Raw genomic sequence first — 24,402 nt, 5'->3', positions numbered from 1 at the left:
TTACATACAGTTTACATTATGAAAGAAGGTATACATATATTCCCTATTCTATTAACCAAGGCTGAGAATTATCTTACAATTTAGTAAATTCGAGTCTTATCACTTACTTATTTTTTTGATGCATGAACCAGAGATATAAAGGGTTCCTCTTTAATCTCTGCATGGTATTGTCTTGTGGTTGTATTTAATCTACAATTAATCTAAAGAAAAAAAAAAAAGAAAGGCACATATGAATTTTTTATTCAGTATTTTTAAAACACATAGGATATTTGCCCAATTAGAAAGAAAGTCATACATAGAACTTATTAGGCATGGATCAGCATTTCTAAAGTCTTGAATCCACGAACTTCTAAAATCTACAATACTGTACAATTTTATCAATCCTGTGAAATGTGCATTTTGTATTTTCCCCTCAGTATTTTATTTTGGATCGAGAAATAGAAGAAAAGTTTTTTGAATGTTCAGGAAAAGTTTAGTTCAAAGACAGGACACTTTAAAGATTGCTCTCTTGCTGCATAGGACCAAGCAAATGAAACAAAATTCATTTCAAACCAATTTTACATCATCATAGGGATTTATGATATTTCCATCCTAAAATATTCTGTAGCATAAATCAAAGGGATGAGAAAGCAAAGACGCATCCTTCAACACTTCACAGAACACTTTCTGTCATGCAAGAAAACTGGAAGTCACTGGAGAATAAGATATTTTCAAGTACATTGCCAAGTTATCGAGGAGGCAGCCTGAAATGTGCCACAAGGCCTAAATTCTGGGCAAGGAGAGAAAAATGAAAACAAATTGAAAAATATTTTCATAAATAGATCAATTTGTGCATAAATGTTGATTTTGAATTTTGGGTTTGAGGGCCAATGACCTGTAAATTCCATACCTTCAGACCACCTCATGGGCAGTGGAAGTAGGAATCCCAAAGTTCTGAGGTTGCTACCTTCTGTTCCAGAGGTGGCCAGGAAAACCAGGGTGGACCAAGGCAGAGCCACATATTTAAGGATATTTCTTCCCTACAAACCTCGGATCTGCTTACCTGCAGGCAGGGCTGCTTTTGAGGGGCCGTAGCAGAAGGGTGGTGGACGCAGAAGGACTACGATCTTGTTACTTGAATACAACTTTTCCTAAGTGGGATCAAACATTACTAGAGATACTAATAGCAGTGTTCTTTCCTGATGCCTTCCAGGACAATGCCTTTCACTTCTTTTCCTTCTTTTTTATTTTTAATTTCCCCCAGCCAAGCCTGTTAAGTCAAATCTTGCCCCAATTTCTGGCCAGCAACAAGGTTACAGCTATTTGGTCCTATATTGGCCTAGTGCACCCCTATCCCCTACCCACACATCCCCACCCCACAACCCCTCCACTTCTGGTACTCTGAGGGTAAGGAGGTTCTGGGAGGTCCCCGGGAAGAAACAAACATTTATTAATGCTCCCCACAGCTGAGCACAAGGCAAAACTTCCTGTCTGTGGCCACAAAGACCCCCCATCCTGCCCCCTCCCCTCACCTTCCAGCCCTCCCTCTAAAACATTATATTCTTCTCACTCTTAGTGAGGATGAAAGGCAACGTTAGCCAACATAAACGGCAGAGTATAGGATGCCCTTGTCCAGAGACCCCTCCACCCCTAGGTCTTTACCTGGTACTGGTAACAAGCCAGTACTGGAATAAGAACTCCGTGTCCATGGCAACCCCAAACAACAGATTCCAGGTGGTCCTGAGATAGTAGTAGAGTGGGGAATACAATGAACTTGGTTCCACACTGATTCCAGTTGGTCCTGAGATTGTAGTGGTAGAGTGGGGAATACAGTGAACTTGGTTCCAGGCTATAGGGTCTTAAAAATAGATGCAGTTCTCCTTAAAGATGGGAGAGAGGAGTACCAAGATCAAAGATCCCAGGATAATAATCTCAGAGCAGACTGTCCCACCTTATACCTTTTATTTTGTAAGAAAGAGAATGATAAGAGGGCTGAATGTTTTCTGGCTAATACTAAATTTGACTAAAATAGGCAAGGTTGATATAGGACTCAGGACAAAAATTATATATGCAAGCTATCATTTCATGGGATTGAGAGGAAGCAATCAAATATTAGTTTTAAATTTAAAATACACCCATTTTCCTTTTAAAGTAAACCTGAGAAGGTGGAAACAAATGTCAAAGAAAGGAAAACAAATACGGAAAGAAGGTTTTAAAAAGTATAGGTGAAACAATAGAAATTTCTGTATGAAAATTACAATATAAGAATTACCCCAGAAAGAAATAAGAAACACCTGTTTGACAGTCTGTATTGGTACATGTTCTGATGCTGAATAAATGGTCACAGTTGAAGTCATGGAAAAGAAATTAAGGTCATATTTATTTAATATTTCTGTAAGTACTTCACAAGATACAAGAACGAATAAAACATGGTCACTGACTTCAGTATCACGTTGATGACCTCCAGGCCAGACCATTTTGAAATATGCCCAGAGCATTCTGTTCTCTGTGAGAAAGACCTTCACCAGAGTCTTGTCTGACCTAAGGGAAAGACAAGAAGACAACCTTAGCCCCTTCTAGCCTTCCTGTCTCCCATAAGAGGATGAAAAAGAGACTAAGAAACCCTTTTGAAGGTCCCAGTACTTGTTTCTTTCCATGTCTTAATATTTTATTGAAAACTGGGCTTTTAAAATAACTGCACTGATCTTTCCCTTTCCCCAGGGTTTACTGTTGTTTATTTAGTGACTTTTCTGAATTCTGATTAGAAATTTCTAATTCAAAATTCTGTAAAATCTATTCTTTGTAAAGTGCGGCCACTGAAGTCAGCTTGATTAGCATAATGGTCAGCTAATAAATGTACAGATTCTCTCAGATGCCTGGAACCGGTAAGTCTCTCAGTAGACACAAAGAAGCTTCATGTACTGCTTGAGCGTGACTTCCACACAGGCAGGCAGGTTACAACTCCACCATAACCTACATTTTCTTCTTGTGCAAAACCTCAAGATTGGCCAAAGATAAGAAAGACCTGAAAAGACCTAAAATTTTCAAGTGTGCAAAATCCTGGACATGTGTACAGCCTTAAATGTGCAGGTGGCCTTCTAGAGTCCCAGGAATATATTGCAGCTTTTCAAACTCCCTATGGATATTGCATTACACAGCTTTTTCTTTTGCCCCAACTATTATCTATACCTCAGGCAGCCATGATGTTCAACAGTTGTCTCTGATTCACTGATTTCAACAAATGTCCCCAGGGCAAAGGCTGGGTAAGCTCCAAGTGAGGCCACATAAAGACAGTCTTGTGAGTGGGGTCTTGCAGGGACCCACTAGATAGGTCAAGTAGCGACATTTCTCTGGGAATAGACCTTTGAATCGCTCTAATCCCCTTCTGTCCCCTCCATTGGCACCCAGGAGACTGGTTTTCACCATGATAGCAGGATGTTGGTCTTTAAGGCTACCATGGAGCTGGGTTAAGTGCGACATGAATGGCACAAGTTAGAACATCACAAAGTTCTCTGTTCTCACCAAAATCCAGCCTATGTTCTTAAATAAATGCTCCCCAGCTTGCTGCAAGCCTTTGGTTAATTTCCAGAGTTCTGGAAAAGATGATTCTGACCATTTTTGCCAACATTCTTGCTATTTTTATAAAGGGAAGAATTTTTGGAGATCCCTATTTTGCCATTTTCACTGGCATTACTTCTAAAAATACTTTTAAATATATTGCTAAATTTAAAAAAAGGTAAGGGAAGTACTAAATGATCACAGGCACACAAACACACACATACATACATGCATATATACACACTCTGGTACTGAAACTAAAGTGGTAAATGACACAGAAGCCTGGAATGCCTTGGAAGTGTGCCAAGCCAAAAAATCTAGAGTTTTGTTGGTTAATATTGTGGCTGCCTGAAGTGCTAAATAGGAAGTGAGCAAACAATAGGCTAACCAAAATATTTTGAAGGGAGGAACGGAGGGAGGGAGGGAGGGAAGAGAGGAAGGGAGGAAGGGAGGAAAGTATGTCAAGAAAGGACTTTGAAAAGCTCTAACATATTCCTGGGAATCTAGAGTTTTGTTGGTTACCTAAGTAATAGGATTTGAATTTGACAAAGTGGTGAGCCGAATCTGAGACCTACATGTAAATCCAGGCACCCAGACTGGCTATATATTTAGTGGAAATAAAAAAAAAAAAAAAAAACTTGAAAAAAACCTATATGCTAACAGAGTGATCAAAAAGCAAATCAGTGTCTCTGTTGGCATTGGGTTTAAAAATATTAATAATTTTAATAATCTCCGTAATGTTTTGTAACCAGCTTTACGCTCTTCCTGGGATTTGAATTGATGCCACACTCACAGTCCAAGAAACCTCAATCCAATCAATTAAATTGAAGTGGCTCCTGATTGGTAGTGACCCTAACACCCAGCAGAAACCAAGGCAAATCATCTCAATTTAGATCCCTCAGGATTCCCAAACCTAAAGTTCAGCCAAATACGAGCTCTTAACACAATCTAGCAAACATGTGAGGAATCATACTCTCATGAACAGAAGTCAACAGAAATTATAAAAAGAAAAAAACATGGAAAGAATACAGATATTAAAGAAACTTCATTCTCAGGAAATATGTTTAAAAGTATGGTATACACAACTAATGAGTCATTGAACATTGTATCAAAAACTAATGATGCAAAATATGTTGGTTAATTGAATTTAAATAAAAAAATAAATAAAAGTATGTTTGACGTGAAAGAGATCAACACTACCTGGAACAAAAAGAAGGGCCATTGGCCTGCTTTGGAACTTCAAAACTGATTTTTTGAAGGGGACGATGCTAGAGCTTGGACTTGAAGGACAGTAGATAATAAGCCAGGAGGAAAACAGTGGTGAGAAAATTCCAGACAGAAAAATCATAAAAAACAATTACATGGAAGCCCTGAACAGCATGGGGACTTTTGAGGAAACTGTAAACATTATCTATTACTGACATAAATAACATGCAGAGCAGGGAGTAGCACAAGTTCCAAAAATAGCCCTGTACACCATATTAAGAAGTACAGACTTTATATGCCAGCAAAACTGGACACTCTAGAAGAACTGGATAAATTCCTAGACACTTAGAATCTTCCAAAACTGAACCAGGAAGTAATTGGTCTGTTCAGATTTTTTATTTCTAGCAATGAAATTGAATTGAATCAGTAATCCAAAAATTCCCAAACAAAAGTCCAGGACCAGATGAATTCATAGGTGAATTCTACCAAATATTTTTAAAAGAGTTAATACCTATCCTCTTCAATATATTTTAAAAAGATAGAGGAAGGAAAGTTTCCAAATATAGTCTACGAGGCCAACATTACCCTGATATCAAAACCAGACAAAGATACCACAAAAAAAGAAAACTACAGGCCAATAGCTCTGGTGAACAGAGATGAAAAATTCTCAACAAAATATTAGCAAACAACATTTAGCAATACATTAAAAAGATCATTCACCACCAACAAGTGAGATTTATTCTGGAGACACAAGGATGGTTCAATATTCACAAATCAATATGTTACATATATATAAAGGATAAAAAATCATGTCATCTCGTAGGATTTTGTCAAATGCTTTTTCTGTACCAACTTCTGTCTACGATAAAAACTCGACAAAGTGGATTTATAGGAAACACACCTCAATTATTATAAAGGCCATATATGAAAACCCACAGCTAACATGATACTCAATGATGAAAAACAGAGCTTTCCCTCTAAGATCAGGAACAAGAAAAGGATGTCCATTCTTACCACTTTTATTCAACATAGTTCTGGAAGTCCTAGCCACAGCAATCAGACAAGAAATACAAGGCATCCAAATAGGTAAGGAAGAAGTCAAACTGTCACTTTTTGCAAATGACATAATACTATACATAGAAAATCCTAGACTCCACCAAAAAACTATTCGAATAAATGAATTTAGTAAAGTATCAGGATATGAAATAAATGTACAGAAATTAGTTGTGCTTCTATGTACTAATAATGAAGTACCAGAAAATTAACAATTCCATTTACAATCGCACCAAAAAGAATAAAATAGCTAGGAATAAACTTAACCAAGGAGATGGAAGACCTGTACTCTGAAAACTATAAAACATTGATAAAAAACATTGAAGATTCAACAGTCTTACACAATTCCTGTACCTCTGAAACAAATAATATATTATATGTTAAAAAAAAAAAAAAAAAAGAAGATAGTAGGAAGGGAAAAATGAAAGGGGGGAATCGGAGGGGGAGATGAACCATGAGAGACTATGGACTCTGAGAAACAAACTGAGGGTTCTAGAGGGGAGGGGGATGGGGGGATGGGTTAACCTGGTGATGGGTATTAAAGAGGGCACATATTGAATGGAGCACCGGGTGTTATACGCAAACAATGAATCATGGAACACTACATCAAAAACTAATGATGTATGTATGGTGATTAACATAACATAATAAAATAAAAATTTGAAGATGACACAAACAAATGGAAAGATATTTCATGCTCATTGTTTAAAGAAAAAAAAAAACAAGATTATTTTCTCCAAAGATTTTTTAAAGTAATCTCTACACCCAACGTGGGGCTTGAACTCACAACCCCAAGATCAAGAGTCACATGCTCTATGAACTGAGCCAGCCAGGCACCCCAGAAAATTTTAATCCTGTTAAAATGTCCACACTACCCAAAGAAGTTTACAGATTCAATGCAATCCCTCTTAAATTACCAACAGCATTTTTCACAGAACTAGAACAAAGAATCCTAAAATTTGTATAGAGCCCAAAAGACCCTGAATAGCAAAGGAATCTTGAGAAAGTAGAACAAAGCTGGTATCATAATCCCAGATTTTGGGATATACTATAAAGCTGTAATAATCAAAACATTATGGTACTGGCAAAAAAATAGACACACAGATCAATGAAACAGAATAGAGAGCCCAGAAATAAATCCACACTTATAGGGTCAACTAATCTAGGACAAAGGAAGCAAGAATATGCAATGGGTAAAAGATAGTCTCTTCAATAAATGGTGCTAAGAAAACTGGACAGCTACATGCAAAAGAATGAAACTGCACCACTTTATTACCCCATACACAAAATAAACTCAAAATGGACTAAAGACCTAAATGTGAGACCTGAAACCATAAAACTCCTAGAAGAGAGCACAGGCTGTAATTTCTTTGACATCAGCTGTAACAACATTTTTCTAGATAGTTCTCCTCAGGCTAGAGAAACAACAGCAAAATTCAACTATTGGGACTACACTAAAATAAAAAGCACAGCAAAAGAGACCATCAACAAATTGAAAATTGAAAAGGCAACCTACTGAATGGGAGAAGATATTTGCAAATGATATATTTAATAAGGAGTTAATAACAAAAATGTATATAAAACTTCTACAACTCAACACCAAAAAAATATCCAATTTTAAAAATAGGCAGAAGACTTGAATAGACATTTTTTCAAAGAAGACTTACACATGGCCAACTGACACATGAAAAGATGTTCAACATCACTCATCAAGGAAATGAAAATCAAAACCATAAAGAGATATCACATTACACTTTTCAGAATGACTAAAATCAAAAACACAAGAAACAAGTGTTGGGAAGATGTGGAGAAAAAGGAACTCTTGTGCAATTTTGGTGGTAATGTAAATCAGTGCAGCCACTCTGGAAAATAGTATGGAGGTTCTTCAAAAAATAGAAAAATGCAAATACCATATGATCCAGTAATTCCACTACTGGATATTTACCCAATGAAAACAAAAAACACAAATTCAAAAAGATACTGCACCCCTATGTTTATTGCAACATTATTAACAGTATTTATCATGGACAAATATGGAAACAATCCAATTGTCCATCAATAGATGAATGGATAAAGAGGAGGTGGAATATTACTGAGCCATAAAAAGTATGAAATCTTGTCATTTGCAACAACATGGATGGACCCAGGGAGGATTATGCTAAGTGAAATAAGTCAGACACAAATAGACAAATACCATATGATTTCACTTATATGTGGAATCTAAAAAACAAAGCAATTAAACAAAAAGCAGAATCAGACCCATAAATACAGAGCACAAACTGATAGTTACCAGAGGAGAGGGGAGTGGGGGGGATGAGCAAATTGACTGAACGGGAGTGGGAGATACAGGCTTCTAGCTATGGAATGAATAAGTCATGGGGGATAAAAGGTAGAGCATAGGGAATATAGTCAATGGTATTGTAATAATGTCGTATGGGGACAGATGGTAGCTACACCTGTGAGAATAGCATAAGGTATAGACTTGGCCAATCACTATGTTGTATAACTGAAACTAATGTAACATTGTATGTCAACTGTACTTCAATTTAAAAAAAAAAAAAAAGAAGTACATTCTCTGACATGGGCCATAGCAACTTCTTTCTAGATAGGCCTCCTGAGGCAAGGGAAACAAAAGCAAAGATTTAACTATTGGAACTACATCAACTTAAAAAGCTTCTGTACAGCAAAGGAATCAATCAGGAAAACTAAAAGGCAACCTACAGAATGGGAGAAGATATTTGCAAATGACATATGCGATAAAGGGTTAATATCCAAAAGATATAAAGAACTGATACAACTCAACACCCCCAAAAATGAGTAATCCAATTAAAAAATAGGCAGAAGACATGAATAGACATTTTTCCAAAGACAGCCTATAGATAGCTAACAAAAACATGAAAAGATGCTCAACACGACTTATCAGGAAAGCTACAATATCACCTCACACCTATCAGAATGACTAAAATCAACAACACAAGAAACAGATGTTGGCAAGGATATGGAGAAAGGGAAACCCTCTTACATTGTTGGTAGGAATGCAAACTGGTGCAACTACTCTGGAAAACAGTATGGAGGTTCCTCAAAAAATTAAAAATAGAAGTACCATATGATCCAGCAATTGCACTACTAGATATTTACTCAAAGAATATAAAAATACCAATTCAAAGGGATACATGCACCCCCATGTTTATAGGCTTATAGCAGCGTTATCTACTATAGCCAAATTATGGAAACAGCTGAAGTGTCCATCGATTGATGAAGGAAAGAAGATGTGATTTTTTTATATATATATAAATATATATATATGGAGAGAGAGAGATATTATATCTCCATAATGGAATATTACTTGGCCATAAAAAATAAGGCAATCTTGCCATTTGCAATGACATGGATGGAGCTACAAAGTATTATGCTAAGTGAAATAAGTCAGTCAGAGAAAGACAAATACCATATGATTTCACTCATATCTGGAATTTAAGAAACAAATGAGCAAAAGGGAAAAGGAGAGAGAGAGAGAGGCAGGCAAAGAGAACAAATATGGCTACCAGAGGGAAAGTGGGTGGGGGAGATGAGTGAAATAGGCGATTAAGGAGGGCACTTGTTGTGATGAGTACTGGGTATTGTATGGAAGTGTTGAATTACTACATTGCACACCTGGAACTAATATAACACTGTATGTTAACTAGAATTTAAATTAAAAAGAGGTACAGACTTTAATAAGCAATAGGGGGTCAGCTGAAGGATTTTAAGCATGGGCATTTCATGATCATTTTGTTTTAGGTAGGCTGTCTAGCAATAGTGAGGGAAAGAATTTAGGAGGGACAACACTGAAGGATTAGAGATCTAATAGGCTACTACACAGCTTAGGTGAGAGACACTGAGGGCTGAAAAACCTCGGGTAGTAGTAAGAATTGAGAGGAGACACAGACTTGAGAAATAGACAAAAATCTGTAAAACTTGTGATGACTATTTATGTGGAAGATGAAGGGGAAATAGCTCCCTTGTTTCTTCCCTAGGTGCTCCGTCTTGATACTGGAAATAAGGAAGAATAGGTTGGTGGCAGAGAAAGATAACGGGTTCAGTTTTGAAGGTTTTAGGTTTGGGGTACTTGTAGAAAACCAAGGCTGGGGATGTTTAACAAGCAATCAAAGCGTCAAGCTCAGAGCAGTCAGCACTGACAACTAACCACTTGGTGGATAACTCACCTAAGGAGACTGTAGGGGGAAAAAAAAGCAGCAGCCATGGTAGTACCTCAGGTTTTCCTGAAATTCAGGAAAAGCTTGATGCTTTTTGGAATAAGACAGTTTTTAAGCAAAAACAATTATGCAGAAAAATTTAAAGCAATTCCCATAATATCAAAATATTGAGAACTACCATAATGTCAAAGAAAAATAGAATGGTTAATATGTTATATCCACCTCAGAGAATATCAGTTCTTTTAAGTAATGTGTAGGAAGAGTTTACATAAACAATGTTTATGATTAAATGTTAAGTTTTTTTTACCTTTACTTAAAATGGTATGTATTGTGTAAATACTGTAACAATATGTATAGCCAAGCCTGGAAAGACACAAATATATTAGAAGTAATTTTTCAAAAAAAAAAAGTAATTTTTTCAAATTATTCAGAGTTCTCCCTATAATATTTGTATAATGGGAAAACAACTGTTAAAAACACACTTTCCCACAATGAGATAACGCCTCACACAGTAGGATGGCTATAACAAAGACAAATAGATGATATCTAGGTTGACAATGATAGGAGAAACTGGAACTCCCATACACTGCTAGTGGGGATGTAAAATGGTGCAGCCACTTTGGAAAACAGTTTGGCAGTTCCTCAAAAGGTTAAACAGAGAGCTACCACAGGACCCAGCAATTCCTAGGTATATACCCAAAAGAAATGAAAACATAGATCCACACAAAGACTTGTACGTGAATGTTCATAGCAAAATCATAATAGCCAAAAAGTAGAAACAACCCAGATGTTGATCAAATGATGAATGATTATTTAAAATTTGGGATTTCCATACAATGTAATATTATTCAACAATAGAAAGGAATGAAGTACTGACATGTGCTACAAGTTCGATGAACTTTGAAGATGGCATGCTACGTGAAGGAAACCAGGCATAAAAGACCACAGGTTGTAGGATTCCATTTATACGAAATGCCCAGAATAGGCAGACCTATAGAGACAGAAAGTAGATTACAGGTTGCCCAGGTCTTGGGTGTCTGGTGGAGAGAAGAATAACAGGTATGGGGTTTCTTTTTGGAGTGAAGAAACCCTAAAATTAGATTGTGATGATGATCGTGCAACTCTGTAAATATACTAAAATCCATTGAACTGCATACTTTAAAAGGGTGAGTCATAGGGTATGTGAGTTCTATCTCAGTAAAAGCTTTTTATTTTTTCAAATTTTATTTAAACTCAATTAACATATAGTGTATTAGTTTCAGACATAGAGTTTAGTGATTCATCATCTGCATATAACACTCAGTGCTCATTACATCATGTGCCCTCCTTAATGCCCATCACCCAGTTACCCCACGCCCCCACCTCCCTTCCAGCAACCCTCACTTTGTTTCCTAGAGTTTAGAGTCTCCTATGGTTTGTCAGTAAAAACTTCTTAAAAATATCTCATTTCCATCCACCCCCAGGGGAGACAAACACTGAAACACATCCTCTTCCATACCATGTCTGATGCAAGGCAGGCCCTCTGTAAGTGCAGAATCTATCAAATGAAAAATGAAGTCAGTGGCCTCTGATTTTCTACCTTGGTACACAGTCTGCCCCCCACCCCAGGTCCCATCTGCTGGTGTCACCTCAGTCTCAGGAAATGTGGTCCTGAAGTCTGTAGGGCACGTAGCCTTGTCTCTGGCCTTAACCCTGGGGTTCCTACACACCTTTCCCGCTGGCCTCACTGGGCACCAGGGAGATTCATGGGGGATTAGCTTTTCCGGAAGCAAGCCCCAGCAGGACTGCGTCCTAATACAGATCCTCCACATTCTGGACATGGGTGCTGCAAGGGGAGTTTGGGATACTTACCCCTCAAGGACGGGGCGGGGTGAATTTGGGGGGTTCCGAGGCTGAGTGAGGTCTCAGTGTTCTTCTGACTAGCTCGGACCTCTCTCAGGGAGGGAGGAGGCTGTTTCCCAAGCCCGTGCAGCAACTGCAGCCAGGCCACAGGCCGAGCCCTCAACTCTGGCACTGTCTAAAGCACCTTTCATGTTCGTTCCCTGTTTTACCACGACTGCTTGATCCGCATTAACAGCCAGATGAAAGCTGGGCCTTAGATTTCCGGCTCACCCAAGCCCCAACAGCCAGGGCCCAGTGGGGGTTCAACAAACAGTAGTCAATATTATTCTACCTTATTTCACTACATCCCCGGAGTTCCAGCGCAGGGGGTTCCACACCCTGGGGGGTCCAGTCCCTGAGCAGGCTTCGGAGAACCATCTGAAGCCCAGAAGTGCAAGAGCCCCAGAATGCTCCAGTTATGACGAAGCAATGGGAAAAGCCCCCAGAAGGTGCAGGTTGAAAGGACCCTCAGGTATCCAGAAAGCCTGCTTGACCCTGATCTGGGAGGTTATGTGCCCAACTCTTGTCTCGCGGAAGCGATGGTGGTAGAATTCACCCTCAGGTGAAGTCTGTGAAAACCTCCACCAGGAAGCTGGAGGAGGGCGCCCATAAGGCAGGGCTCCTGACATTGGCCCCGCCCCAAAGCGTGCTGGGCGAGGCCTCCTTCCAGAGAGCCCTCCTGTGGCTTATTAACTCTCCCAAATAGTCAATAAGTGCCAATTACGTGTGCAGCTCCAGATGCTGGGGGCAGGGCAGTGAGTGGGCAAGACAGAGAACCAAGCCAAAAGTCACAACACAGTGTGACGGAGAAAGGAAGGTCTCCCAGAGGGACACCTCTTTCACAATAAAAGGAAGGAAAGGGGAAAGATGGGGTGGGATGTGAAACTCATTGAAGGTTTGTTGATGAAAAGCTCCCATCTGATGGCTTATGGTTCTTCTGTGAAATGGGGGCTCCAACCCATCTATTAGGGGAACAAAAATTTGGGGAAAGTGGAAAATATTTGAAATGGCCTTGAGTAGGAAGGAGGAAGGGTTGACTGAGGAGATAATGTGAACTGCAGAGGCAGGAAGCTTTGTGGTGGGTTCACAGGGGCTACGCATAGTGCCTAGCACATTGAAGGTAATCAACATCAATGTAGTAAATGAAATAGTGAATGAATAAATGATTTTCACTTGGTGTTGGAGCAGGTCACTAGTGATAACCATGAGTTTATGGTTGCACCAGTATCCTTATGGGCGTGCTTTTATCAACTTGACCTGAACCACTTCGCAGTTGGCAGATCTGGAAGAAGCAGAGTTGGGATTTTGCCAGGTGGGAAGGATGAAAAAGGAATGACAGAGGTATTTGGGATATCTGGTAAGTGATAAACCTTGAAATCTACCACAGAGGGAAGAAATAAGGACAAGAAGTTGCTGATGGTCAAAGGGGTGGGTGGAAAGGTTGATAAATTGAGGATCCTGACAAGGTTAACAACACCGCTGTCTAAATCCAGTCCTTATCCAGACTTTTCAGTTACACAAGTCAATATATTCTCTTTTGTGTTTAGGCCACTGAACTGTATTTAAATCACTTACATCCAGATTATTCCTCATAATACCAGAAGGTTCTCTATCCGTGGCTCCTGCTTCTGAGCCAATTTGCTAAATGAATGTCAGCTTTTCTGTACCTCAGTTTCTTTTTTTGTCAAAGGGGATGAACGAAACATAGAGTTGTAAGATTAAATAGATGATAAATTTAGGGGTGCCTGGGTGGCTCAGTCAGTTGAGTATCTGACTCTTGGTTTCAGCTCAGGTCATGATCTCATACTTGCGAAATCAAGCTCCGCATCAGGCTCTGCACTCAGCATGGAGTCAGCTTCAGATTCTCTCTCCCTCTCCCTCCCACTCTCTCTCAAATAAATAAATGAATAAAATCTTAATAAATAAACAAATAAGTAGATGATACATTTAAAAACATGCATTTGTTCCACAACACGGAGATGCAAAAATCATCACATTAATTTTTCCAAAAGAAAGTAAATCTGACTCTATACCCACACTTACTATGATAAGAAAACACCCAATATTATTGTGACTAGTGGTCCTTTTCCTTCTACACTTGTTCTAGGAGCTCCTCACTGGGGTTAAGCCCCAACTGGCAACAGTGACAACTTGCCTGATAATAGATCCTTTATCTGTTGCCCTGCCCTGCTTTGCCTTCCTTCTCTCTCTTTTCCACTCCCCAACTGGTGTTTTGAATCCTTGTTCCAAGGCCCACTTCTGTGGTAATCTAAACTAAAATAGTCCATTCTTTTTCATTTTGGCCACTGAGGAGGGTTGGTTAGGGGGCAAATATGTCTTAAAAGCCTCCTAAGGGGAGGAGGTAATCATGAAAAAAGGTTGTGAAACATTGGCTTTGACACATGATTCATCTCAAATTTATTTTTTTGTACAGGGTAAGTTATGCTTCCAGTTTCATTTTTTTCCTTTTGCATATGTTTATCCATTTTAAACAGCACCATTTGTTGAAAAGACATTTTCCCCCATTGAATTACCTTAGCACCATTTCAAAAATAATCTGCTATATATGTATGGGTCTCTTTCTGGACTCTATTCTGTACCATTGACTTCTTTGTCTGTTATGCCTAAACCACACTGTCTTGATGATCTCTATAGGAAGTCTTAAATAGTATAATCTTTTAGGTTTTTTGTTTTCTGAGACTGGTTTGGCTATTCTTAGTGCTTTGCATTTCCATATTAATTTTAGAACCAGCTTATTGTTTTCTACAAAAAGCACTCCTTTTTTTAAAAAGATTTTATTTATTTATTTGACAGAGAAAGAGAAAGAGAGAGAGCACGCGCACAAGCAGGAGGAGTGGCAGGCAGAGGGAGAAGCAGGCTCCCTGCAGAACAGGGGGACCCTGATGTGAGACTCGATCCCAGGACCCCAGGATCATGACCTGAGCCGAAGGCAGTAGCTTAACCAACTGAGACACCCAGGCGCCCCAAAAAGCACCTCTTGGATTTTTATTGGGACTATGTTCAATCCAGAGATCAGTTTGGAGAGACTAACAAACTTGAATCTTCCACTCCATCAACATGACATAACTCTCCATTTATATAGGTTTGGGTCTTTTGTAAATAGGTTTATGTATTTGATGATAACTGCAAGTAGTAATTTTTATTTTTTCATTTCTCAATAGTTTCTTTTTTCTAAGATTTTATTTTTAAGTAATCTCTACACCCAAAATGGGGCTTGAACACACAACCTCAAGATCAAGAGTCACATGCTTCATCGACTGAATCAGCCAGGTGCCCCTCAATAGTTTCTTGCTAGCATATAGAACACAATTGTTTTTCTTTTATAATTTAATGAGTCATGTAATTATCCATCTAGCTGCAAATATTAGATCCATGCCAATAATAATATTATTTGTGTTACTATTAATATAAAACAAATCCAAAATACTAATGAATAGCAATACTCACATTGGATTTGAGACATTCATTCTTTATATAAAATATTGTTGGGGGAACAATCACGAATTCATACTAAAGTGATAGGCTGAAGAAAATACTATAGAATGTTGTGTTTCTATATCTTTTTTTTTTATTATGTTATGTTAGTCACCATACAATACATCATTAGTTTTTGATGTGGTGATCCACGATCCATTGTTTTCGTATAACACCCAGTGCTCCATGCAGTACGTGCCCTCCTTAATACCCATCACCAGGCTAACCCATTCCTTCACCCTCCTCCCCTCTAAAATCCTGTTTGTTTCTCAGAGTCCGTAGTCTCTCATGGCTCATCTCTCCCTCCAATTCCCCCCCCCCCTTCATTTTTCCCTTCCTTCTTCTTATGTCCTCCATGCTATTCCTTATGTTCCACAAATAAGTGAAACCATATGATAATTGACTTTCTCTGCTTGACTTATTTCACTTAGCATAATCTCCCCCAGTCCCATCCATGTTGATGTAAAAGTTGGGTATTCATCCTTTCTGATGGCTGAGTAATATTCCTTTGTATATATGGACCACATCTTCTTTATCCATTCATCTGTTGAAGGGCATCTCGGCTCTTTCCACAGTTTGGCTATTGTGGACATTGCTGCTATGAACATTGGGGTGCATATGGCCCTTCTTTTCACTACATCTGTGTCTTTGGGTTAAATACTCAGTAGTGCAATTGCTGGGTCATAGGGTAACTCTATTTTTAATTTTTTGAGGCACCTCCACGCTGTTTTCCAAAGTGGCTGTACCAACTTGCATTCCCACCAACAGTGTAAGAGGGTTCCCCTTTCTCCACAACCTCTCCAACACTTATTGTTTCTTTCCCTGTCCATTTTTGCCATTCTAACTGGTGTAAGGTGGTATCTCAATGTGGTTTTGATTTGAATTTCCCTGATGGCTAATGATGATGAACATTTTTTCATGTGTCTGTTAGCCATTTGTATGTCTTCTTCAGAGAAGTGTCTTGTCATATCTTCTACCCATTTTTTGACTTGATTATTTGGTTTTTGGGTATTGAGTTTGAGAAGTTCTTTATAGATCTTGGATACCAGCCCTTTATCTGTAGTGTCATTTGCAAATATCTACTCCCATGCTGTGGGTTGCCTCTTTGTTTTGTTGACTGTTTCCTTTGCTGTGCAGAAGCTTTTCATCTTGATGAAGTCCCAAAAGTTCATTTTTGCTTTTGCTTCGCTAGCCTTTGGAGATGTATCTTGAAAGAAGTTGCTGTGGTCAATGTCGAAGAGGTTACTGCCTATGTTCTCCTCTAGGATTTTGATGGATTCCTGTCTCACATTGAGGTCATTCATCCACTTTGAGTTTATCTTTGTGAATGGTGTTAGAGAATGGTCGAGTTTCATTCTTCTGCATATAGCTGTCCCATTTTCCCAGCACCATTTATTGAAGAGACTGTCTTTTTTCCATTGCATATTTTTTCCTGCTTTGTCGAAGATTATTTGACCAAAGAGTTGAAGGTCCATATCTGGGCTCTCTATTCTGTTCCATTGGTCTCTATGTCTGTTTTTGTGCCAGTACCATGCTGTCTTGGTGATCACTGCTTTGTAATATAGCTTGAAATCAGGCAACGTGATGCCCCCAGCTTTGTTTTTCTTTTTCAACATTTCCTTGGCAATTTGGGGTCTTTTCTGATTCCATACAAATTTTATGACTGTTTGTTCCAGCACTTTGAAAAATGTCATTGGAATTTTGATCAGGATGGCATTGAAGGTATAGATTGCTCTGGGTAGCATAGACATTTTAACAATGTTTATTCTTCCGATCCATGAGCATGGAATATTTTTCCATCTTTTTGTGTCTTCTTCAATTTCTTTCATGAGTGTTCTGTAGTTCCTAGAGTATAGATCCTTTACCTCTTTGGTTAGGTTTATTCCGAGGTATCTTATGGCTTTTGGTGCTATTGTAAATGGAATCGTTTCTCTAATTTCTCTTTCTACAATTGCATTGTTAGTGTATAAGAAAGAAACTGATTTCTGTGCATTGATTTTGTATCCTGCCACATTACTGAATTGCTGGATGAGTTCTAGTAATTTGGGGGTGGAGTCTTTTGGGTTTTCCACATAAAGTATCATGTCATCTGCGAAAAGAGAGAGTTTGACTTCTTCTTTGCCAATTTGAATACCTTTTATTTCTTTTTGTTGTCTGATTGCTGTTGCTAGGACTTCTAGTACTATGTTGAACAATAGTGGCGAGAGTGGGCATCCTTGACATGTTCCTGATCTTAAGGGAAAGGCTCTCAGCTTTTCCCCATTGAGGATGATATTCGTTGTGGGTTTTTCATAGATGGATTTTATGAACTTGAGGAATTTTCCCTCTATCCCTATACTCTGAAGAGTTTTAATCAGGAAAGGATGTTGTATTTTGTCAAATGCTTTTTCTGCATCAATTGAGAGGACCATATGGTTCTTCTCCCTCCTCTTATTAATGTGTTCTATCACATTGATTGATTTGCGAATGTTGAACCACCCTTGCATCCCGGGAATAAATCCCACTTGGTCATGGTAGATGATCCTTTTAATGTATTGTTGGATCCTATTAGCTAGGATTTTGTTGAGGATTTTGGAATCCATATTCATCAGGGATATCGGTCTGAAATTCTCCTTTTTGATGGGGTCTTTGCCTGGTTTGGGGATTAAGGTAATGCTGGCCTCATAGAATGAGTCTGGAAGCTTTCCTTCTGTTTCTATTTTTTGAAACAGCTTCAGTAGAATAGGTATTATTTCTTCTTTGAATGTTTGGTAGAATTCCCCAGGGAATCCATCAGGCCCTGGACTCTTGTTTTTTGGGAGGTTTTTGATCACTGCTTCAATCTCATTACTGGTCATTGGCCTATTCAGGTTGTCAATTTCTTCCTGTTTCAGTCTTGGCAGCTTATAGGTTTCCAGGAAGGCCTTCATTTCATCCAGATTGCTCAGCTTATTGGCATATAGTTGTTGATAATAATTTCTAATAATTGTTTCTATTTCCTTGGTGTTGGTCGTGATCTCTCCCCTTTCATTCATAATTTTATTAATTTGGGTCCTTTCTCTTTTCTTTTGGATAAGTCTGGCCAGTGGTTTATCAATCTTATTAATTCTTACAAAGAACCAACTTCTAGTTTCGTTGATCTGATCTACTGTGTTTCTGGTTTCTAATTCATTGATCTCTGCTTTAATTTTAATTATTTCTCTTCTGATGCATGGCTTAGGCATCATTTGTTGCTTTTTTTCTAGTTCTTTAAGGTGTAGAGTTAGTTGGTGAATTCGGGATTTTTCTATTTTTTGAGTGAGGCTTGGATGGCTATGTATTTGTCCCTTAGGACCACCTTTGCAGTATCCCATAGGTTTTGGACCAATGTGTTTTCGTTCTCATTGATTTCCATGAATTGTTTAAGTTCTTCTTTGATTTCCTGGTTGACCCAAACATTCTTGAGCAGAGTGGTCTTTAGCTTCTGAGTGTTTGAATTTCTGCCAAATTTTTTCTTGGATTGAGTTCCAGTTTTAAAGCATTGTGGTCTGAGAATATGCAGGAAATAATCTCAATCCTTTGGTATCAGTTGAGACCTGATTTGTGACCCAGTATGTGGTCTATTCTGGAGAAAGTTCCATGTGCACTCGAGAAGAATGAGTATTCTGTTGTTTTAGGGTGGAATGTTCTGTGTATATCTATGAGGTCCATCTGGTCCAGTATATCATTCAAAGCTCTTGTTTCCCTGTTGATTTTCTGCTTAGATGATCTGTCGTTGCTGAGAGTGGAGTATTGAGGTCTCCTAGAATTAACGTATTGTTATTAATATGACTCTATATTTTGGTTAACAGTTGACTTATGTAGATGGCTGCTCCCATATTGGGGGCATAGATATTTACAATTGTTAGATCTTCTTGTTGGCTAGACCCTTTAAGAATGATATAGTGTCCTTCTGTGTCTCTAACTACAGACTTTAGTTTAAAATCTAATTTGTCTGATATAAGAATTGCTACCCCAGCTTTCTTTTGAGGTCCGCTGGCATGGAAGATGGATCTCCATCCCTTCACTTTCAGTCTGGATGTATCTTTAGATTCAAAATGAGTCTCTTGTAGACAGCATATGGATGGGTCCTGTCTTTTTATCCAATCTGCAACCCTGTGCCATTTTATGGGAGCACTTAGGCCAGTCATGTTGAGAGTGATTATTGAAAGATATGAATTAATTGTCATCATGTTGCCTGTGAAGACGTTGTTTTTATAGATTGTCCCTGTAAATTTCTGTTGTATATCACTTTTGGGGTCTTTCTCCTTTTATAGAACCCCCCTTAATATTTCTTGCAGGGCCGGCTTAGTGGCCACATATTCTTTCAGTTTCTGCCAGTCTTGGAAGCTCTGCATCTCTCCATCCATTCTAAATGAAAGCCTTGCCGGATAAAGTATTCATGGCTGCATGTTCTTCTCATTTAGTACCCTGAATATGTCTTGCCAGGCCTTTCTGGCTTGCCAGGTCTCTGTGGATAGGTCTGACCTTATTCTGATGTTCCTCCCTCTGTACCTAAGGAATCTCTTCCCCCAACTGCCCTTAAGAAGGTTTCCTTGGTTCTAAGATTTGCAAGTTTTACTATTACATGCCGGGGTGTTGGCCTGTTTTCCTTGGTCTTGGGAGGGGTCCTCTCTGCCTCTAGGACATGAATGTTTGTTTCATTCCCCAGATTAGGGAAGTTCTCAGCTACGATTTGCTCAAATACATCTTCTAGTCCTCTCTCTCTCTCCACTCCCTCCAGGATTCCAATTATTCTGACATTGGAATGCTTCACGGTGTCACTTATTTCTCTGATTCTATTTTCATGGATTCTGAGTTGTTTTTCCCTGGCCTCCTCTTTTCCCTTTTTATCTATTGTATATTGTCTTCCAGGTCAGTTATTCGTTCTTCTGCCTCATTTACCCTAGCTGTTAGATTATCTAGATTGGATTGGATCTCATTGATAGCATTTTTAAGGTCTGCCAATTCAGCTTTTATTTCTGCCCTTAGAGACTCTATGTTGCCATTAATTGATTTCTCCATTCTAGCCATTGTCTTCACAATTGCTAGCCTGAATTCCATTTCCGACATCTTGGTTATATCTGCATCCATTTGTAAATCTGCGGCTTAGGTCATAATCTTCTATTTTGGGGGTTCCTCCTCCTAGTCATTCTGTTGATGGGTGTTTGAGGGAATGTATAGCGTCCAAATTATTGACCAGAACCCAAGCAAGATGCACCTGTTTTCTTGGGACCTTAGGGTTGCTGGCCTCTTGTTTTCCCAGCCTGTCTTCTGAGAGAGGGGCCTGCCGCGCTGTTACTCAGGCAACCCTGTTTGGGCAGAGTTGCCTGCCCCCCTGTGGCGGGGAATGGGCTCAGTGGGAATCAGTTTTTGGGGGCTTTTGTTCTCTGGTGGCTTTCCCTGCCGGCTTTCCGCATCTCTTCTGCAAGTCAGAGCAGAAGAGACCGTTTCCAACCCTCTGCCTCAGAGCAGAGAGACCGCAGTCTGTTCTTCAGTGAGCTCTCCAGGCCACACCATCTCCGTTTCTGTCCGTGCTGCTATAAACTGCAGCGGCCTGGGTTGTGCGCACCTCCGCAGCGCCCCCAGTCCTGCCTCCAGGTCGGGGCACGTCTCTGCCCTTTGTGCTTCTAAAACCACTACACGCTCCCAGTTCACCCGTGCGACCCTGCCACTCAGGGTTTCCGCCCTGGGGGCTGCCCTAAAGTCCTTTCCCTGCCGCTGCCAGTCTGCGAGTCTGTGCCCTGTCCCCAGCGCGCGAGGCTGTCACTCACCGGCGGTGTAGGATCCCCACGGTCAGGCACCCCCCCGCCTGCTGTTTATCCTCTGATATCTGCCTGCAGAATCAGGGCTCCCCGCTTCATACCTCGAAACCAACTGCCTGCGATATTCTGTTTGTAGAGATCCAGATCTTCTTACATCTCAGGCTGGTTTCGTGGGTGCTCAGAGTGGTCTGGTAGATATCCAGCTCAATTCCGGGGACCAGTTGAAATAGGGTCCCCTACTCCTCTGCCATCTTTTTCCCCCCTCGTGTTTCTATAAAATATAGCAACGATGATTTTAAACTTTAAGTTTTTTGAATCCCCATATGAAAGCATTGTAATTCATTTACCTCTTTTTTATGCTACCAGACTTTCTCCACTCTATCATCTTCAATGTTCTTTTATCAACATAAATGTATCTATTCACATCAATGTTTAAGTTCTAAAATTGCTTAAAGTTAAAATATTAAAACATATTTTTATTGAAGCATATCATCTGATAATATTCTTAATAGTTATTAAATTTTGCCTTTATGAAAAACCAGTAGGTATCACACTTAAATTGGAGTACAGAAGTAGAGTGTACATGGAGCTTATGTAGCAACTGTATTCATTTCTTTATTTTATTTTTTTTCTTCTGTCTCCCTTTTTAATGCATATCTTTATATACTGGTGCTTTGTTTCTGTAGGAGATTTCTCAAAAGTAGGATTTCTAGATCAAAGAATATATTCATCTAAGCTAGGAGTATAACAATAAAATAAACATCCATAACCCCAAGACTTCACATAGAATGAAAGCATTTCTCATCCTGGGGAAGCTACTAGAGGTTCCTCCCTGATCCATCCCTCTTGCCTTTCCATAGAGGTGACCACCCATCCGACCATTATGTTCATAACCCCCTTGCTTTTCTTTATAGTCTAAATAGATAGATAGGTGACAGAGATTTACTTAAACAATATATTATTTTGTTACGTTTCATTTTTAAGCTTTATAAAAATGGATATCATTATGAAATAATATTTACCTTGAAGCGTATCTTGATTACTAAAAAACACACAATAAGTATTAGTTAAATTAACTTATACTGGTATTGCTTGCGTAATGTACAAAAATGTCATTCTATGAAATATCTAAATAACATTCCATGTTAATAAATATCAATGGCTCTTTGATTTAAAAATGTTGAAAGGCTAATTGTGAATGTTTTTCATATATCCACATTATTTTCCAGTGGCATTGACCTGTTCAGATATTTAGAAATAGGTCATTTGGGCAAGAAAAACTTGCTGAACTCTGAAAAGTACAAAGTAGTCACAATGGGAGGTTTTTGAACCTGGAGCATGAGGGATAATTTTCCATAAATGATTTTCCACAAGTGTGGTTCTTATATTCATAAGACATTTTAATTGCTGTATTACCAATTTGCTTCACTAGATGGAGATACAAGGCATAATAATTAACACTTCAAAAGGAAAAATAACCCTTGATATCAAGAAATTATTTGTAGAAGAGAAACTATCACTTATAAGATGTCACATTAGAGGATATGATCTTCCATATAATGAATTATCAGCCCCAGGGGGAAACATTTGCTGGGATTTGACAATGAAGAGTTTACTAGTTAATAACAGTTTATCAGTGAACTGAGTAGACTCCTTTATTTACTCACCCATCCATTTGTTCATCTTTTTTTTTCGTTGACCAAGCATTTACCAAGCGCCTAGTATGCCCAACACTGCTAGGCATTGAGGATATACAAATAAAGAGGACATCATCCCAGTCCTTAGGGAGCTCACAACCTCAGTCAAGTAGGGCAGATAAGTGTATAAACTACCAATTAGAATACATCTGGGGCTGAACTATCGAATGGGTTAACACAAACTTCAGCAGTGGCATCAAGAAACAAATCGTTCGTATTGAGTTGGAAGAGATGCCTGGGATGTGTTTTAAGAGATGAGACAATCAAAGATGAAGAGAAGATTAAAGTAATAGTCCAGACAAAACTTGGTGAAGGCCTGAATCAAGTGGGTACGTATGGGGATAGAAAGGAGGAGAAAAAATGTGTAAGATGTGGAGGAGGCAGAATAGGTTGGACCTCATAGCTAGATGATTGCAAGGATCAGGGTGGGGAGAAGAAGCTTCCTAGATAGTTTAAAACAAGTGCTGTGGAGGTCAGGATAAAAATTCAGCATGATTGTGAGAAACGGAAAATAAATTTAATAAAGCACCTTTACTCATATCTTAAATTGTAAACTGCCTCCCCACCCTTTCCCTCTCCTTGAGATCTCACTGCGTTCTGTTTGCTCTGGCGTGTGAACCTAGTGTTCCTGCCAAGTGAGTCAGTCTCAGATTTGTGCTGACATGTATTAAATTTCCTGTAAAAGTAACAAACTAGTATGTCACATCTCTCTCTCTCTCTCACACACACACACACACCACAAGCACACACCGTACACATTCAAGCACACACATGGACAAGTACATAGAAAAAATATAGTGTCATTTATAGAAAAATAAAAAAACAAAAGATATGAAATGACTATTCATACAGCAGAAAAGCAATCTTACACTCATAACAAAACCCAAGAAACTATGATTGTTATTATCCTTAAGTGTCCTTTAATCCTGGGATAGAATATGAGCCTTACTGCAGGTATTTAAATCACAATACATATTCACTTATTTGGAATCATTTTCTAAGTTGTTTTTTCAGTATTTTTTTTTTTTTAAGTAGGCTCCATGCCCAGCGTGGAGCCCAATGTGGGGCTTGAACTCACGACCCTGAGATCAAAACCTGAGCTGAGATCAAGAGTTGGATGCTTAACTGACTGAGCCACCCAGGCGCCCCTCAGTTCTATTATTTTATGCAAAAGATTAGAAATCTGGAATTTTATATTTTTGTTTTCAGTCTTTTAATTTCCACTGTAAACTCAGCTCTGGTTTCATTTAACATCCATGTGTTTCATTGTATCCCTCCATAACACAGAGTATAATCATACGTACCCAGTGAGCATGTGACTCTGAGAAGCAGACTTGCCATGACCCCATAAGTCAGTTCAGACAGCTCTAGAGCCACCTAGAGGGGGAGAGAAAGGGAAGAGGGCTGAAGTCACCAAGAGCTCCTGCCCTCGGGGCACAGTGGATCAAGGGCCAGAGAAAAATTAAACTTCAAAAATTCTGACTTGCTAATGAAAGTTCTGTGATTTTTAATTTTCACAGTGGTAAAGCAGAAAGAATTTCGATGTGTATAGTGAGTCCCATATGTATAATGAAT

General features: G+C 38.9%; 1 protein-coding gene across 1 annotated transcript in view; it reads right to left on the bottom strand.

Moving 5' to 3' along the window:
• LOC116631482 (phosphatidylinositol 3,4,5-trisphosphate 3-phosphatase TPTE2-like) overlaps positions 1–1,688 on the bottom strand; it is a 141,600-nt gene extending 139,912 nt beyond the window's left edge. The window contains exon 1 of the mRNA XM_032402639.1: positions 1,642–1,688. Within this exon, the coding sequence (XP_032258530.1) occupies positions 1,642–1,688 (47 nt within the window). The remainder of the gene's footprint in view (positions 1–1,641) is intronic.
• Positions 1,689–24,402: the final 22,714 nt, after the last annotated feature.

This window comes from Phoca vitulina, unplaced genomic scaffold (assembly GCF_004348235.1).
Source record: "Phoca vitulina isolate PV1807 unplaced genomic scaffold, GSC_HSeal_1.0 scaffold5, whole genome shotgun sequence".
NCBI classification, from domain to species: domain Eukaryota; kingdom Metazoa; phylum Chordata; class Mammalia; order Carnivora; family Phocidae; genus Phoca; species Phoca vitulina.
The sequence above is the reverse complement of the archived record's forward strand: the minus strand, read 5'-3'. Positions and strand labels throughout refer to the sequence as shown.